The 16,007-nt window shown below is 31.4% G+C and overlaps 4 protein-coding genes across 4 annotated transcripts; 2 read left to right on the top strand and 2 right to left on the bottom strand.

Annotated features, from left to right (window-relative positions):
* The first annotated feature begins 1,518 nt into the window (after nt 1-1,518).
* On the top strand, nt 1,519-8,795 carry LOC123656571. The gene is made up of 11 exons (XM_045592242.1): nt 1,519-2,038; nt 2,261-2,387; nt 5,225-5,774; nt 6,185-6,304; nt 6,364-6,717; nt 6,810-6,914; nt 6,984-7,226; nt 7,301-7,480; nt 7,879-8,020; nt 8,129-8,236; nt 8,323-8,795. The coding sequence occupies exons 1-11, from the start codon at nt 1,942-1,944 to the stop codon at nt 8,472-8,474; spliced, it is 2,178 nt and encodes a 725-aa protein (XP_045448198.1). The 5' UTR covers nt 1,519-1,941; the 3' UTR covers nt 8,475-8,795.
* A 6-nt stretch (nt 8,796-8,801) lies between these two features.
* Nucleotides 8,802-9,335, bottom strand: LOC123656330 (transmembrane protein 203). Its single transcript, XM_045592029.1, has one exon. It carries the CDS (start codon nt 9,249-9,251, stop codon nt 8,844-8,846), a length of 408 nt encoding a protein of 135 aa, XP_045447985.1. The 5' UTR covers nt 9,252-9,335; the 3' UTR covers nt 8,802-8,843.
* LOC123656329 (ribonuclease P protein subunit p20) lies at nt 9,253-9,894 on the bottom strand. Its single transcript, XM_045592028.1, has 3 exons — nt 9,691-9,894; nt 9,444-9,612; nt 9,253-9,362 (listed from the first exon to the last, which is right to left on the bottom strand). Exons 1-3 carry the CDS (start codon nt 9,850-9,852, stop codon nt 9,253-9,255), a joined length of 441 nt encoding a protein of 146 aa, XP_045447984.1. The 5' UTR covers nt 9,853-9,894.
* Nucleotides 9,895-13,133: 3,239 nt separating this feature from the next.
* LOC123656652 lies at nt 13,134-15,938 on the top strand. The gene is made up of 3 exons (XM_045592315.1): nt 13,134-13,357; nt 14,873-15,000; nt 15,668-15,938. Exons 1-3 carry the CDS (start codon nt 13,296-13,298, stop codon nt 15,874-15,876), a joined length of 399 nt encoding a protein of 132 aa, XP_045448271.1. The 5' UTR covers nt 13,134-13,295; the 3' UTR covers nt 15,877-15,938.
* Nucleotides 15,939-16,007: the final 69 nt, after the last annotated feature.

A 16,007-nucleotide genomic window follows, 5' to 3' on the forward strand; every position in this document is an offset into this window, starting at 1 on the left:
TTATTTGTGAAACAAACAGTATTATTAGGACAAGAACAAGAATGAGTCAGTTTGGTTTGGATTTCAGTTGTTTGGCATAGGTGCTAGAATATAAATTACACTGCCAAAGTGAATGAGTGACATGGACACTTAACTATAAGTGCATAGTTTTCACACGGATAACCAGTGCTTAGACGTTGAGACCTGAATTGAACAAGACAACTTGTCTTAAATGTTTGACACCATCTTCTATATTTTTCTTTTTTATCATCAAAATCCACTTTATCTGCTAGAAATATATTCTTAACCAGTGAATCAAGTTGTAGTTTATGGGTAAGATCAACAGGCCATATGGGCTATAATTTACCTCTTATAGATTTTTATCTTATATCGTCATTAGTTACTGACAGGCTTTTGCTTCTCAGTAACTGATGAAGATATAAGATTTATCAGCAACAGATCAGACATGCCCAATGTTTGACAGACTACAATTTTTCTGTCTAAAATAAATGGATTTTTTTTTGTAAAGAAAAATGAATTGTTCAGTTGAGATCTCAACATCTATGGTAAGTGTAAACAAATAAATGAGGTCGCACACGATTTAGTGAATATGATTGACCATTAGTGTTAGCCAACATTCCTTCGTGCTGCATTCGTCGATGTTTGTTTTTTTTTACTTTGTGGAATAAATTTATAAAAAGTACCTGGTTTATTTAGGATGCTAGGCTGTATTATATATTATCATTTATGTCTGTTATTTTAAATAACTGTATGACACTATTTTGTTAAATAAATTTTAGGTATTCAATTTTACTTGTTTTATTTAGTAACTAGCTGACCCGGCGAACTTCGTATCGCCTAACACAAACTTTATCGTATGGTATTAAAGTTCAAATTGACTTTTAAGTATTATCACAAATCTTTTGTATGGGAGTATAGAAAAGTGTTGTTTTTAGACTTTTTCAGGAAATTTAAATTTTTTTTTGAATTTTTCTCTCCGTAAGAACCATCCTCGTACTTCAAGGAACATTTTAAAAAAAGAATTAGCGAAATCGGTCCAACCGTTCTCGAGTTTTGCGCTTAGCAACACATTTTGCGATTCATTTTTATATATAAGATAAGCATTACCATCATAACAATACTACGTAATTAATGTTTTAGTAATATAATAATGAATAAAAAAATATAATTTACACTCTTATATGTAACTAGCTGACCCGGCGAACTTCGTATCGCCTAACAGTCGATTCTTTAATTTTATTATTTTTTTTTTTAGAATTTTTCTCTCCGTAAGAACCATCCTCGTACTTCAAGGAATATTTTAAAAAAAGAATTAGCGAAATCGGACCAACCGTTCTCGAGTTTTGCGCTTAGCAACACATTCAGCGACTCATTTTTATATTATAGAGAAGATGAGTACGAAAAGTATATCAAATAGAATTCAATTCTCTACAGTCACGATATGTCTAATGACTCAAACACAATCGAAGAGAAAAATCACATTCAGCGACTCATTTTTATATTATAGAGAAGATGAGTACGAAAAGTATATCAAATAGAATTCAATTCTCTACAGTCACGATATGTCTAATGACTCAAACACAATCGAAGAGAAAAATTCATTGTGCAAATGTTTCAAAAGAGTTGATTTCAGTGTTATTAAGTAACCATACTAAACGTGTTTTTTTTTTCATTTGATGTTGACAACTGTGTCGTAATGTCGTAATTGTGATACAAACAGTTCATACTTTTAATTACGAATTTTAAATTAGGACTTACCTATACTCGTTTTATTCGTCCCTTTTATTGGTATTATATACAAAGAAGAAAAAAAAACATTTTCCCGCCATTAGTACTGTCAAAATAATTTTAATGTTAAAATAGTTGTTTAGCAAATTACTTATTTAACGTTAATACATTAATTATTTAATAAACGAGTTACTAAAATTATAGGACAATAAAATGGCAGAATCTAACGATGTTCAAACATTAGAAAAAATATCTACCGAAGTGGACGAGTCTCAATTTAAAATTATTTTATCTAGCCAATGCATTAAAGGTAAATTATTATATATATTATATTTCCAGTATAAAAATCTTTAAAAAACAATATTTGAAAGTATTAGGTAACACAAAACCTATTGAAGAAGGTACTATGTACAAAACAAAATAAAATTCGTCTAATAAGTTAGGTACACGTTATTTCTATTGTAAGGGATATTATCCTGTATAAAGTTACGGCATTATTATAGTAATAACTTGCCATTCAATAATTTTATAGCTCAGGCCTATTTAGTTGATAAATTACGAAAGCAATCAGAACAACAGAAACAAGTATGTAACTTCATTAGCAACGGAAATTTGAAATTAGAGACGGAAATTAAAATTGCTGAGCAAGAAGTTCAAAGGTTGGTAAAATGATATTCAATAAAACCTAAGAGATTCAAAAAATAATACTTGAAAGAATAATATATTTTTCTAGTATGAAATCACATACGTAATAAATAATATCTTAAATTATTTTTACGGCATCAGTCATAATTTTCCAAATTATGTACAACTGTGAGGGTCATTATTCATTACGTAAAGATTATTTTGGCAATTTTTTACCCCCTACGTAAGGGAGTACTATTATATGTATACATTACAGTATACCTTATATGTATTACCCTTAAATACCTGATGACGCCGCGTTGGCGCAACGGTTACAGCCATGGATTGTATCTGTTGCGCTGACGGTTGCGGGTTCGATCCCCGCACATGACAAACATTTGTATTGGCCATACAGGTGTTTGCCGTGGTCTGGGTGTTTGTGCAGTCCTTGTGGGACTCCCCACCGTGCCTCGGAGAGCACGTTAAGCCGTCAGTCCCGGTTGTTATTATGTACATCTGATAGCGATCGTTACTCATAGTAGGGAATATATCCGCCAACCCGCATTGGAGCAGCTTGGTGGATTAAGCTCTGATCCTTCTCCTACATGGGGAAAGAGGCCTATGCCCAGTAGTGGGATATTACAGGTTGAAGCGTACCTTATAGTATGTATAATATATATAACATAAATGTACTTATTCAAATCATTCCCCCCTATTTTTTTATTTTAAAATATAATATTGCGTAAGAATCAGTTTGACTCCCTCTAAAGTAAGGATATGTAGATTTTTCCAATCCCCCTCTCTTAAGGTCCCGCCTTTACGTATTAACTGATTTACTAACAATCTAACTAATTACCTCTACCATATTGGTTCATCATGGGATTATAATATTTTTAAGGGACCACTAAAGCGATATTGTCGTTGATACGTGGATAGGAATAATTATGTTTGCTCGCAAACGAAAAAAAAAACCGACTTCAATTACATCGACAAGTAATACAACGTAGATCGACGAAAAAATAGTCAAGTAACTACGCGTTATCAAAGATTACTCAAAAAGTAGTTATCAGATCTCGATAAAATTTATATGTGACCATATGATAAACATCAGCTTTCGATTAAATTAAAAATCATTAAAATCGGTACACCCAGTAAAAAGTTATTACGGATTTTCGAGAGTTTCCCTCGATTTCTCTGGGATCCCATCATCAGATCCTAGTTTCCTTATCACGGTACCAAACTAGGGATATCCCCTTTCTAACAAAAAAAGAATTATCAAAATCGGTACATGGAGTAGAAAGTTATGCGGTATAACGTAGGTCGACGAAAAAAGCGTCAAGTAAAAACGCATTATTAGATATAACTCGAAAGTAGTTGTTAGATCTCAAATAAATTTAAATGGGACCAATTGGCACACACCACCTTTCGATTAAAACAAAATTTGTCGAAATCGGTCTACCAGGTCAAAAGTTCTGATGTAACATACATAAAAAAAAAATACAGTCGAATTGAGAACCTCCTCCTTTTTTGGAAGTCGGTTAAAACTTAATATTTTCTTAATTTCTACTTCTTGAGTCGACTGAACTAGAACACGACTCGTACCTTCGGGGTATTGCATCTTCAAATGTATCGAAATTTACCATGTCTGCAACTTATGTGGAATTGTTACAAGGATGAAATGAACGATCATGTTAATATATGATATATAGGTATTACAGTTAATATTCAGACAATACAATGTAGCTGACAGACCTATTTTGAGCAATTAGTTTATTACCTACCAGTGGGGAACTATTGGTAGCTTTTTATTTCTATAATTTTGTACATTGCATTTCTCAGCTGTTGTTCCTCCCAAAAAATAAATAAATAAATAAATAAATTACTACATTAATCCGTTTATTTATAATTATAGATAACACAAAAGTCTTGCAAAATAATGTGGCGCTGGTAATTTTCTTCCAAAATGTTTTCTACCTAAAATGCATCTAAATGTTTGAAACAACAAATGTTTTTATCTACCAATATGTCGAATAAAAGCTTTTTTACTTTTAGCTAACGGCGCCTGTTTGACTTAAAAATTATAAGATTGCGACTTTCATTCTATTACCAATTCTACATATTGTATTGTATTAATTTAAATTGGCAATAACAATTTAGACTTATAATAATAGAAAGTTACACATTTTTACAAAATTCAATTGAAAATGAAGCAAAATTGGAATCGAAATTGTTGGGTTAGATATTTTGATTGAGATTTTTTCCTTCGTCCATTTTGTCGTGTCATGATCCAAATACGTTAAAAATTTGTTGACGGATAACAAAATTTTAAAACAAGCACAAAATAATTTATTATCGAATTTCTTAAGCCCGATAGATGTTTTTTCTAGTATCATATCCTTCTTGTTTAGTTGTCTCTTCTAGGTTTCGAGTATTGCCTTTTGTTTTCTATAACTCTATCACTCTTTAAAGTAGGTATATATCTACTGAGATAAGTGTTAGTGTTCATTTAAGCTATATTCAAAGATTCAGTTTCACTTTCGCCTCGTTTCTTGTACATAATGAAATTAAATTCAACTATCTTACTTACAACTAAATACGTAGTACTACGACTACAACTTATATTACACGGTCTTAATTAAAGTTTTAGACGAAACATTGGATTTAACTAAATTTGAAAACTTGTTATTTATCTATTGTATCTTTACCTCTTCAACGTTGAATAAAGAGTATATTTATTCAGCACAAGTATCAGTTTATATTTAAGAATATAGTTTTATTTTTATTTATATATTTGAAAAAAAAAACAACGTAAGTACATAGACTCGTCATTGTCTCGTAATTGATAGTTTTTTTTTTTTATTATTAATTTCAGTTTGCAATATGCTCTTGATACTATTAAAACAGCAAATGTAGAGCTTAAAAAAGAATTGCTAATTGCTAAAGAAAGAAAGGTAGCCGTTATTGAGAGAGTAAATAATGGTATCAAAAAATATAATGAACTTTGGATAGTCTCAAAGAAACGTTACGAAAGTATCCCATTTATCCAAAATTACCTTCAAACTAAGGAGAAGAGTAAAACCTTACAAGACAATATATTAAGCCTGACAAACGAAACACAAAAATTGAGAAATGATATCAACATAAGAAAAAGGGAACTAGCGAATTTAGATAGAAAATACATAATAGAGTTAGCCAATTTCATAATACATGAGCGACCACAAATCTTACAAAGAATACAGGAAAAGAACAGCAAAGTTGTGGAATTACTTAATGATATTAAAAACATAACTAAGGAATTTAATCCGATCTCAAATAAAACAGCTATATCAACGCCTAATACATCAATACAAAATACTACAGGAATTGACATACACATAGAAGATTCTTGGCCTAATTTGACTACAGGCATTGACAATGCAATGGTGATATTTAGAAATTATTTTTTGAGTTTCGTAACGGCAAAACCCTTGGCCGTCCGTTTGTCTACCTGCACATTGCTTTTTTTCTTTTATTTGTACAACTAGGTCGGCAAACAAGCGTACGGCTCACCTGATGGTAAGCAATTATCGTAAGCTATAGACGCTTTGCTGATTGCTGACCTCAATCCCAAATTCTCCCCAGGAGTTCTGGTCACCTTACTCACCACAGCAACACAACACTGCTTGAAAGCAGTGTTATATAGCTGTGATCTTCTGTACGGTCGAGGTACTTCCTCTGTCGGACTGTCCCATATTTTGAACAGGTTATTTTCTGCTGTGCCTCAGTTAGGGCAGTAAATAATAAAACAAAATAAAACACCAAAAAGAAACGTTTGTAATAAAAAACCTAAAAATATGTACTAACACTAGTATACATTTTTTTTCAGCTGCCAAAATTACAGCTTCGTAATATAGATTTAGATATTCTTTCCATTAAATTAGATCAGGTACCTACTTGTCTTTTTTTGCGAACTTATATGTACCTACTTTTAAAGAAAACAACTTTACACAGCTATTAATCTAATGTTTATAGATTAAGAAAGTTGATTCTCAAAGCGCATTTAAAAGAACTGAATCTGAAAAATTAGCACTAGACTTAATTCCTACAAAAAAAATTAGATCTGATGAAACGGTTAAAGATGTATATGTATCTTCATATTTCGAATCTCCTAAGAAAAGTGCTAATGATACTGGAACAAATGAATGTCAACGAAAAAGCTATTCAGAGAAGAAATTGATACACATTCTGGAAGATATAAAGTTAGACAGTGCAGAGACTTATAGCATCGTTTCTAATATAAAGTCAAGTTCTTTAAAAGATGTGGATGTTATCAATTCTGAAGTTCAGAAAGAACCAATAAACTCCAAAAAATGTGACCAGGAAAAGGTATGTCAAATTATCGATAATTATTTAAAATAAAATTTGTAAATTTGTGTTACAGTAATTCCAAAAAAAAAAAAATTAAAATTAAATTGTAGGATGACACTCCAAAAGAAAATGAAAATATCGAAGTTATAGATATAACTAAAAACCAGTCTCAAACCATAATAATACCACCTACACAATTTTTGGATCTATCTGAGGTAAAAAGTATTTCCCATATTTTTGTACACCTGTGTATAAATTTAATTCTAATTATTTTGTATATGTAGAATTCTCAAGAAAGAAAAGACACATTCGATTCACTTGTATCAATTCGAAGTGCAAATATTGTTATCGACATGGAAAAAAGTAAAGATGATGATAATTATTCAAAAGATATTCAAAATAATCAAATGAATATTAGTACGGCTAGTGAGGACAGTTACATAAAAATTAAAGAGATCATATTTAAGAAACACAATTTGGATCTATCACCACAATTTACATATACTAAAAACTCTTCCATATCAATGGTAAAAATTTGGTGTATCCATACAAATGTATGATTTGTTTACAAAATCAAAAATTATTTAATTGGTATTTTTAGAGGCCAGATACACATGCTGTTACATCGAAGTTTTTCCTTGGGAAGTCTGATGTTTTTGATAATTCACAAAAGGTGCAGGTTATGGAAATCGAAGATCACCCTGATGAAAAAATAGACAGTCCGCATCTTGAAGATCAAGTAAAAACCAATGAAGTTAAAAACAACATGGATAATCAAAATGTACACCTCTTCCTATAAGCGTATTTGAAATTATTCAATTTATCATATAATTAGCTGTGCCCACTACTTGATCCGCGTGAAATTGAACAAAGTAGTTATTGTACAGTTCGCAGTTATAAAAAAAAACCGAAATAAAAGTAGCCTAAGGTACTCCTTATTACATTAGCTATCTGCCATTGAGTCCTGTCAAAATCGGTTCAGTCGTTTCAGAGATTTGTCGGAACAAACAGAGAGATAGACAGGCAAAAATTATAAAAAATGTTATTTTGGTATATGTACCATGTATACATAATTACATAGATATGAATTTAGTAAAAAGCAGTTATTTTAATATTACAAACAGACACTCCAATTTTATTTATTTGTATAGATATTGTATTTATTTATTTTTGTTTTAGGTCAATGATACTGCACAAAAAGATATTCCAGTAGCTGGGTTTTTATTTACTCATGGTCCCCAAGGAATACCAGACTCGTTAAATATTTCAACTAGTACTACTGGCTTTGAGGATACTGATGCTGACTATCCTCACTGTATTGGTAACAAAATAAAACCATATATATCTATTAAATTATATTTTAAAACAAAATTAAAAATTTCGATACATACAGATCATGAGATAATATACTATGTATTTCTAATTTTAGATTCCAGCCTTCTTTTGTCTCCTAAAGCAGATATTCAATTGCCTGATACAAATAATAATAATAATAATCAACAAGTACTCTCGCAAGATGTGCCTAACTTTTTGTCAGGTATATTATATATATGTATATTTATTATTCATAAAATATAAATTAATTTCATTTTGAGTTTTAAAATATGTTATACAATGTTTAAGGTATGCGAAAGACTGGCTTTTCGTTTTTTGAAAAACCATCATCTGATAATAGATCTGACACTTCTGAACAAAATCAAAACAGTAATTTCACTTTCTCTTTTGGAGGAAATGAGAAGAAAAATAGAGGTGGTTTCTTCAGTATGTTTCATTAAAATAATATATTCTTTTTCTGTTCACAACTACCCAAAATGTTAAATATCAGTGGACCAAGACTTAACTGTGTAATAAGAACTCATGTATGATGATACAGATTTTCTATGTATAAATTTATTAAATGTACCCATTATTACTTTAGAAATTTCTTTAGTATACTATAAACAATAATTTATAATGAACATGTGTAATAAAAATTAACCTAGACATCAAATTTACATAAGTCGGGGTATAATTTTTAATGCAATACTTGTTATTTCATTTTCATGTTATGCTACAGTTTAATTACTCTAGATTCAATAAATTTTTGATTATGAAAACACCTGTTTTAATTTAGACATTTATTATACCAAAAAGTATATAAACTTTCATTGATGTAACTGACATGCTCTCACAGCAATTAATTGTAATAGAATAAACAACGGTGCAAATACCTCACTGTATTCTATGGCTGAATCACCTTGAAGCTTTCTACATAACAAGAACTTAAATACAAATGTTAAGCCTAGAAATATACAGCTCCATGACGCTCTATGTATTGATGCTTTATAAGAGTTTTCTAATGTCATACGGATACACACTATGCAACAAAAGTATGCATTCATGGCATCACTCACAAATAATGGAGCAAATATAGTCCACCATGCACTGTTCACCACACCATCAATCTTAAGAGCAAGCAATGCAGAAAATATTGTGATTGTAATCAAGTTAATCCATATTTCAAAAACTGTCAATCCAATCCATTGAACAATTTCATTTAATGTGAAGAACATTTTACTTGTTGGCACCAAGTAATGCTGTCCTGAATATTCTAATGTGGATAGAGGATGTGTGTCTGACTTGAGCCCCAAAATCTACATCATCTGTTAACGGTTCCAGATCATCTGCCAAAGATATTTTGATATTATTTACGGCAAAGAAGTACAAAATTACTGTTTAGTATCAAAAAAAAAAAAAAAACTTACCGATTACATCCACGGTTCCCGTATTAACTTCAATTTGACAGGTTCCTGAGAACAATATCTCCAGCTGTAGCGCTAGATTGCAACATCGTTGAATAGCAGCGCCTAATCCGTGTAGTATTATCTCGTTTTCACCCTTAGTAAGTAGATCGCAGCATTTATCTAGTTGCGCCTGAAACAGGTCATATAAAGATTTATCAATGAAGTTCTCAATTTTTTTTAGTTACTGTTAAACAAATTGGTTAGGTACCTTAAAATTAGTCTTTTTAGTTACATATATTACATTGTCGCCTTCTATAGGTCTAACTGGCAATCGCTTCTTTATAGCATGTTTTTTATTTGGAAAACGTTTCGGATTTTTATGATCCTGTTTCTTTTTCACAATATTTTCATCTGCCATAATTTCTGACATCAGTTCTGTGTTACCACACGTACAAATAACAATAAGCAAACGTAGGTACGTACAACCTACCATAGATTATACACTTATATACTGGTACAACCTACCTTACTTCCACAGAGAGTACTATATTCTTTGCTTACTACATGCTTACTCAGGGCTGCCAGGTGCACAAAAAGTGTGATCGTACGCCAACTACAAAAAAAATCGTATGCCAAGGAAATTTTGAAATAAAAAGATCGTACAGCCCTTTAAGACTAAATACTAATTTTTTACTATAAATTATCAAAATTCGTTTAGTTTTAGAAAATAAATGTAATAAAACTATTTGTTACACTCATATAAAATTTTCTGTGGTCATATTTTTTAATAAAAGAATTTGTTGGGTTAAACTTCGTAAAATTTTAGTTTCTTTTTAATTTGATTGCTTAGCTAATAATATGCACTTACGTGTATCATTGGATAAACTGTTTCTAAGTTTTGTTTTGATTAAATAAACTTCGCTGAATGCTCGTTCACAATCTGCACAGTAATGGGGAAAACATAACAAATTTAAAGCAAATTGAACCAGTGTTTTATAATTTTCAAATTGTTTTTTATTTCAAAATGTGTTTTTTTTCAAGTCGGAATTAATACCGATAGAGAAAATATCTATATTATATGTACGATTTTTATTTTTGTGTTACCCACAATTAGGAATTCTAAACATTTTTGAATATCATATCAAAAATTGATTGATTGAAAATCCCGCTGGAGCGGTCAATTTTTGATATGATATTCAAAAATGTTTAGAAATCTATATTATATATATATATATATATTAGTTTTGTTAGAAAGCAAACAAATACAGCTCTTATATGATTATTCAAAGAGACTTCATTCAAGTAAAAGATCTAGACACGCGTTAGGTAGTTGGGGTAGTTCTCCTTAATTCATGCTTGCCGGTGGATGACGTTTTTTTAATTATGAAATGCTTCCAGGTAATCTTATATATAAAAATGAATCGCAAAATGTATTGCTAAGCGCAAATACGAGAACGGTTGGACCGATTTCGCTAATTCTTTTTTTAAAATGTTCCTTGAAGTACGAGGATGGTTCTTACGGAGAGAAAAATGCTAAAAAAAAAAAAATTTAATTTTCCTGAAAAAGTCTAAAAACAACACTTTTCTATACTCCCATACAAAAGATTTGTGATAATACTTAAAAGTCACTGTTAGGCGATACGAAGTTCGCCGGGTCAACTAGTTGGAATATAAAAATTGTACATTTTGTGTACGATCTTGGTCTAGCAATCGTACATGAGTAAAAATGCAAAAAAAAATCGTATGAGTACGATTTAAATCGTACATCTGGCAGCCCTGTGCTTACTACACATTACACAAATCGCACAGATTAATGACACTTACGCCGAGTTGCACGAAACAAAATTAAAATTTAAGTAGTGATTAAACTAATTTAATCGCAAGAATTGTATGAAATTGTTTTGTGCAACTCGGCGTTAATGTATCTACGATCCAGGGCTTCGTATACACCTACCCCGCCTGCAAAATAATGATATGTGTAATAAAAAAAAAATATTAATCGATAGATTTTCAATAGCTCAATTAAACTACTAACTCCTATATCTTTTGATGTATACAATATTTTAAATTGCTCAAAGTCTTAAGGAACTGTTCAAGCTGCATTTATAATTGCTCCAGTACAGTTTGGAACAGCTCCACTTTCCTTAATTTTTAAATAAATATGTATAGTTCGAACAAATTTAACGTTTATATCAAAGACAAGTGAGCGCTGCGCATGCGCATAGACAATGATGTGAAGTAAAAAAATTGCGGATATTCGTAATATAATTGTGTTTGCTCACAAACGAAAAAAACCGACTTCAATTACATCGACGAGTAATACAACGTATATCGACGAAAAAATAGTCAAGTAACTGCGCGTTATCCAACATTACTCAAAAAGTAGTTATCAGATCTCAATAAAATTTATATGTGACCACATGACAAACATCAGCTTTCGATTAAATTAAAAATTATTAAAATCGGTATACCCAGTAAAAAGTTATTGCGGATTTTCAAGAGTTTTCCTCGATTTCTCTGGGATTCCATCATGAGATTCTGGTTTCTTTATCATGTTACTAAACTAGGGATATCTTCTTTCTAACAAAAAAAGAATTATCAAAACCGGTACACGCAGTAAAAAGTTATTGCGGATTTTCAAGAGTTTCCCTCGATTTCTTTGGGATCCCATCATCAGATCCTAGTTTGCTTATCATGGTACTAAACTAGGGATATCTCCTTTCTAACAAAAAAAGAATTATCAAAATCGGTACATCCAGTAGAAAGTTATGCGGTACAATACAACGTAGGTCGACGAAAAAAGCGTCAAGTAAAAACGCATTATTAGATATAACTCGAAAAGTAGTTGTTAGATCTCAAATAAATTTAAATGGAACCAATTGGCACACACCACCTTTCGATTAAAAAAAAAAATTGTCGAAATCGGTCAACACGGTCAAAAGTTCTGATGTAACATACATAAAAAAAAAATACAGTCGAATTGAGAACCTCCTCCTTTTTTGGAAGTCGGTTAAAAAAAGATACTAATCGATAGATTTTCAATAGCTCAATTCAACTACGTAGTTGAAAATATTGGTAAATGAATTTTTTTTCACAACTTTATTGATTTTTACGTTTGTATTTTTTTTCATCTACTTACGTTGAATTACTTGTCGATGTAATTGAAGTCGGTTTTTTTTCGTTTGCATAGCATTGGCGCAGCTGTCACAGCACTGGCTGTTGCGTTGGCGATTGCGAGTTTGATTCCCGCCCGCGACAGACATATGTATTGTAACTAAGCAAAATAGGTCAATCCAGTATGTACACCATTAATTAGTTTATGCAGAAGCAGGTTGTCAAGCAAGCATCTTCGACTTTCGAGAGTGTTCATATTAAAGTGACTCAATCTATCGCGATAATGCGGTATTTCATTAGCTAAGCCCAATTTAAAAGTAAGGTGCCACATAAAACGTTTCTGAGCCCACTGCGAACGAATGCGTTATATAAAGCTATAGTAGTTTGGGGGTTGGTGAACTCGCTACTATTCCGCACTATAAATCCCAGATTTTTGAAACCTTTACTACATATTCCTTCAATATGATTATTAAATCGTAATGCACTTATTTTATATACTGGGGAAGAATCTAGTGTTTTCGTGTGCTATTAGCTATTAGCAGTAGTTTTATTTTATTTTTAAATTCGTTAAACATTTAATAGACTATAGTCCTTAAAGGTTTGATAGCACTGTTAATTTCTGACAGACATATTTTACAAATTTGTGACATGAGAATGAACCTGTGTAATCTTACAAATTATTAAGTAATATAATGATTTTATAATAAATAAAGAATAACCAAAAATCCTTACTTCGAGTAAAAGATGTAAATTTGCAATATGGGTTGTGTGTGTTGTTCTTTAAGTTCATTTGTATCTATTGTGTTAGATGCACTCGAAAGGTAAATATTGACTATAAATTTGTATCTCTATGCTTTGCAAGACTACTTTTAGTAAGGTTTTAGATTAAGAACCGTCGAATTATCTAAGCTCAAAATTTGACCGTTTATCGGTATAATTTCGCTACAAAAAAAATAACCCTTACCTATCTAACTTCCAAATTAGAACGTTTATCGACATAATTTCGTTATAAAAAAAATCACCCTAACCTATCTGACTTCAAAATGACGGTTCTTAATTTAAGAGCCATTTCACAAAAATCGGTAACAATCCGCGAAATTGTAATATTTTGACGTCGTTAATCTCAGTGTTGGATGCAATAATGTAATTTATATTCTTGAAATATAATAGAGCAACCTTTGTTGTAGTCCATAGTCCGATCAGAATTTTGATTTATATTATGTGTATAAAATTATTAACCTTTTCATCAGCCTCCTCCCTGGGTAAACGGTCGCAATGTATACTTTGAAATCCTACTTTTCAATAACCTCTACGTTGAAACCATTTAAAAAAAATATCATAATATGTGGAATATAATTTTGTTGTCCACTATCATAGATTTTTATTCCATTTGTATCTCTATTAAACGATAAAAAAATTTAAAGTTACGAATATTTTCCAAATAAGTACAATTTTAAAAGCGATATTTCTCTTATAAAACTAAGAAATTTTAACGAACTATCTTCATCAAAGTAAACTTACATCATTAAGGAATACAAAAAAAATAATAATTAAAAGATGTAATTATTTTTAATGCATTTTATATTAAATAATAAAAAGATAGTATATATTGCCACGCATCAAGCCCGGTAAATCAGTCGAGCGCTAGCGCTCTTAGAGGTAAGGTCCACGCCAAATTCTGCGCAGCCGTCTCTTTCGCTCACACGCGCCAAGCGCCTGTTGTTATAGCGGATAAAACGCATTTGATACTTTCTTAATAAAATATAAATAAAATAAACATATTACGAAAATGACTGTAAAATAATATAATGATAATTTCTGTAAACAAATGTATAATTTAATTTTCTTTTCTCACACTATCAATACAAATAGGCATTTCAATCTGTTTGTCTTGTTATTTGTTAATTAATATGTTTGTCGGTGTCGATGTCATTAAATGCTTTTTTATTCATATCGTAAATATTAGATTCATTCGTAAACTGAAAAAACTAAATCAATTTAAAAAAATTGTTTCATAAAATTGATTTTATTAATTTTATTTTAAATTTATTGACTGTTGTTATATAACATACTTGAAATTTTTAACAAATTAATTATGTAAAAAACATTTTATACCATAGTTATAATTTTTATTATACATCAGAAAATGATCACGATGGTCTTTTGGTTGTCACACTATACGTACTAGCACAAAGATCGCGCGGCTCGTACGACTCGCGCGATGCGACCAAATTTACCTAAACTTGCAGAACGTAAAATTGTGAAATGGCTCTTAAGGCCTAGCCCTACTTTTGTAAGTGTTTAAATTGAGACAATGTTTAATATTTTTATTACAGAATATCATTATGCACAGTTTGTGCAATGTTAACATGTTGCCTAATGATTACAATAATCACTGTAATGGTCTTGGGAGTTGGAATAGGATATCACTACTGTTTTGTACAAAATTCGGTGGAATCTATGGGTATGTATAACGCATTCAGCCCGTAAAATCCCACTGCTGGGCATAGGCCTTTTTCTCCGAGCAGAAGGATTAGAGCTTAATCTACCACGCTGCTCCACTGCGGGTTGGCGGATGTGTATACTATAAATTATTACATTTACCTATTAATATATGTGGCCTGCTTATTTTTAGCCGCAGTGTTGTGCGTGCTTATGCCATAACCGATAATAGACTTTTTAAATTAGAAAAATTTGTTTTTAATCCAAACGCTTCCACTTTTTAAACATGAAATATACGCGCCAGTCTGTAATATCCCATTGCTGGGCATATGCCTCTTTTCCCATGTAGAAAGATCAGACATTAATCCACCACGCTGCTCCAATGCGGATTGGCGTATATATTCACTACTACAAGTAACGATCGCTATCAGGTGTACATGATAACAACCGGGACCGACAGCTTAACGCGCCCTCCGAGGCACGGTGAGGAGACCCAGAAGGACAAACAATCAGACCGGAAATAAATATTTGTATACAAAAATATTCACTACGAGTGGGATCGAACTCGCGACCGTTGATGTTTAGGCGCCGCCGACACCGCCCGCACACACACCATTACACCAGAGAGGTGAAATATACATTATTTTAATAATAATAATCTCTAAGACGATTTTACAATTTGTTTACAGCAAAAGCTGCTGAGGCGGCGGGTGCGTTGCGCTCGGGTCCTCCGAAACCTCATAGCGGTCACGTGTTGCGCTCTGTGGACAAGGCGGTCCAACGTGGATTCGCACATAGGGTCGCGCGCAGGGACGTCGACGATCCACCACATTCAAATTCTAAGGAAAACACTGCATTAAAAAATATTACAACACTAACTAATTTTACTGTAACTTGACAATTATGCATGGCGGAGACTCGAATATGTTTTAAGAGAATAAAGTACATTTTCAGCTCAAACTTTCTATTCTTGAATTAATTAATTTTTTACTTTTTTAATGTCCACTTAATATATATTGCCAAAGAAAG

The sequence above is a fragment of the Melitaea cinxia genome, chromosome 9 (assembly GCF_905220565.1).
Source record: "Melitaea cinxia chromosome 9, ilMelCinx1.1, whole genome shotgun sequence".
Classification (NCBI taxonomy): Eukaryota; Metazoa; Arthropoda; class Insecta; order Lepidoptera; family Nymphalidae; genus Melitaea; species Melitaea cinxia.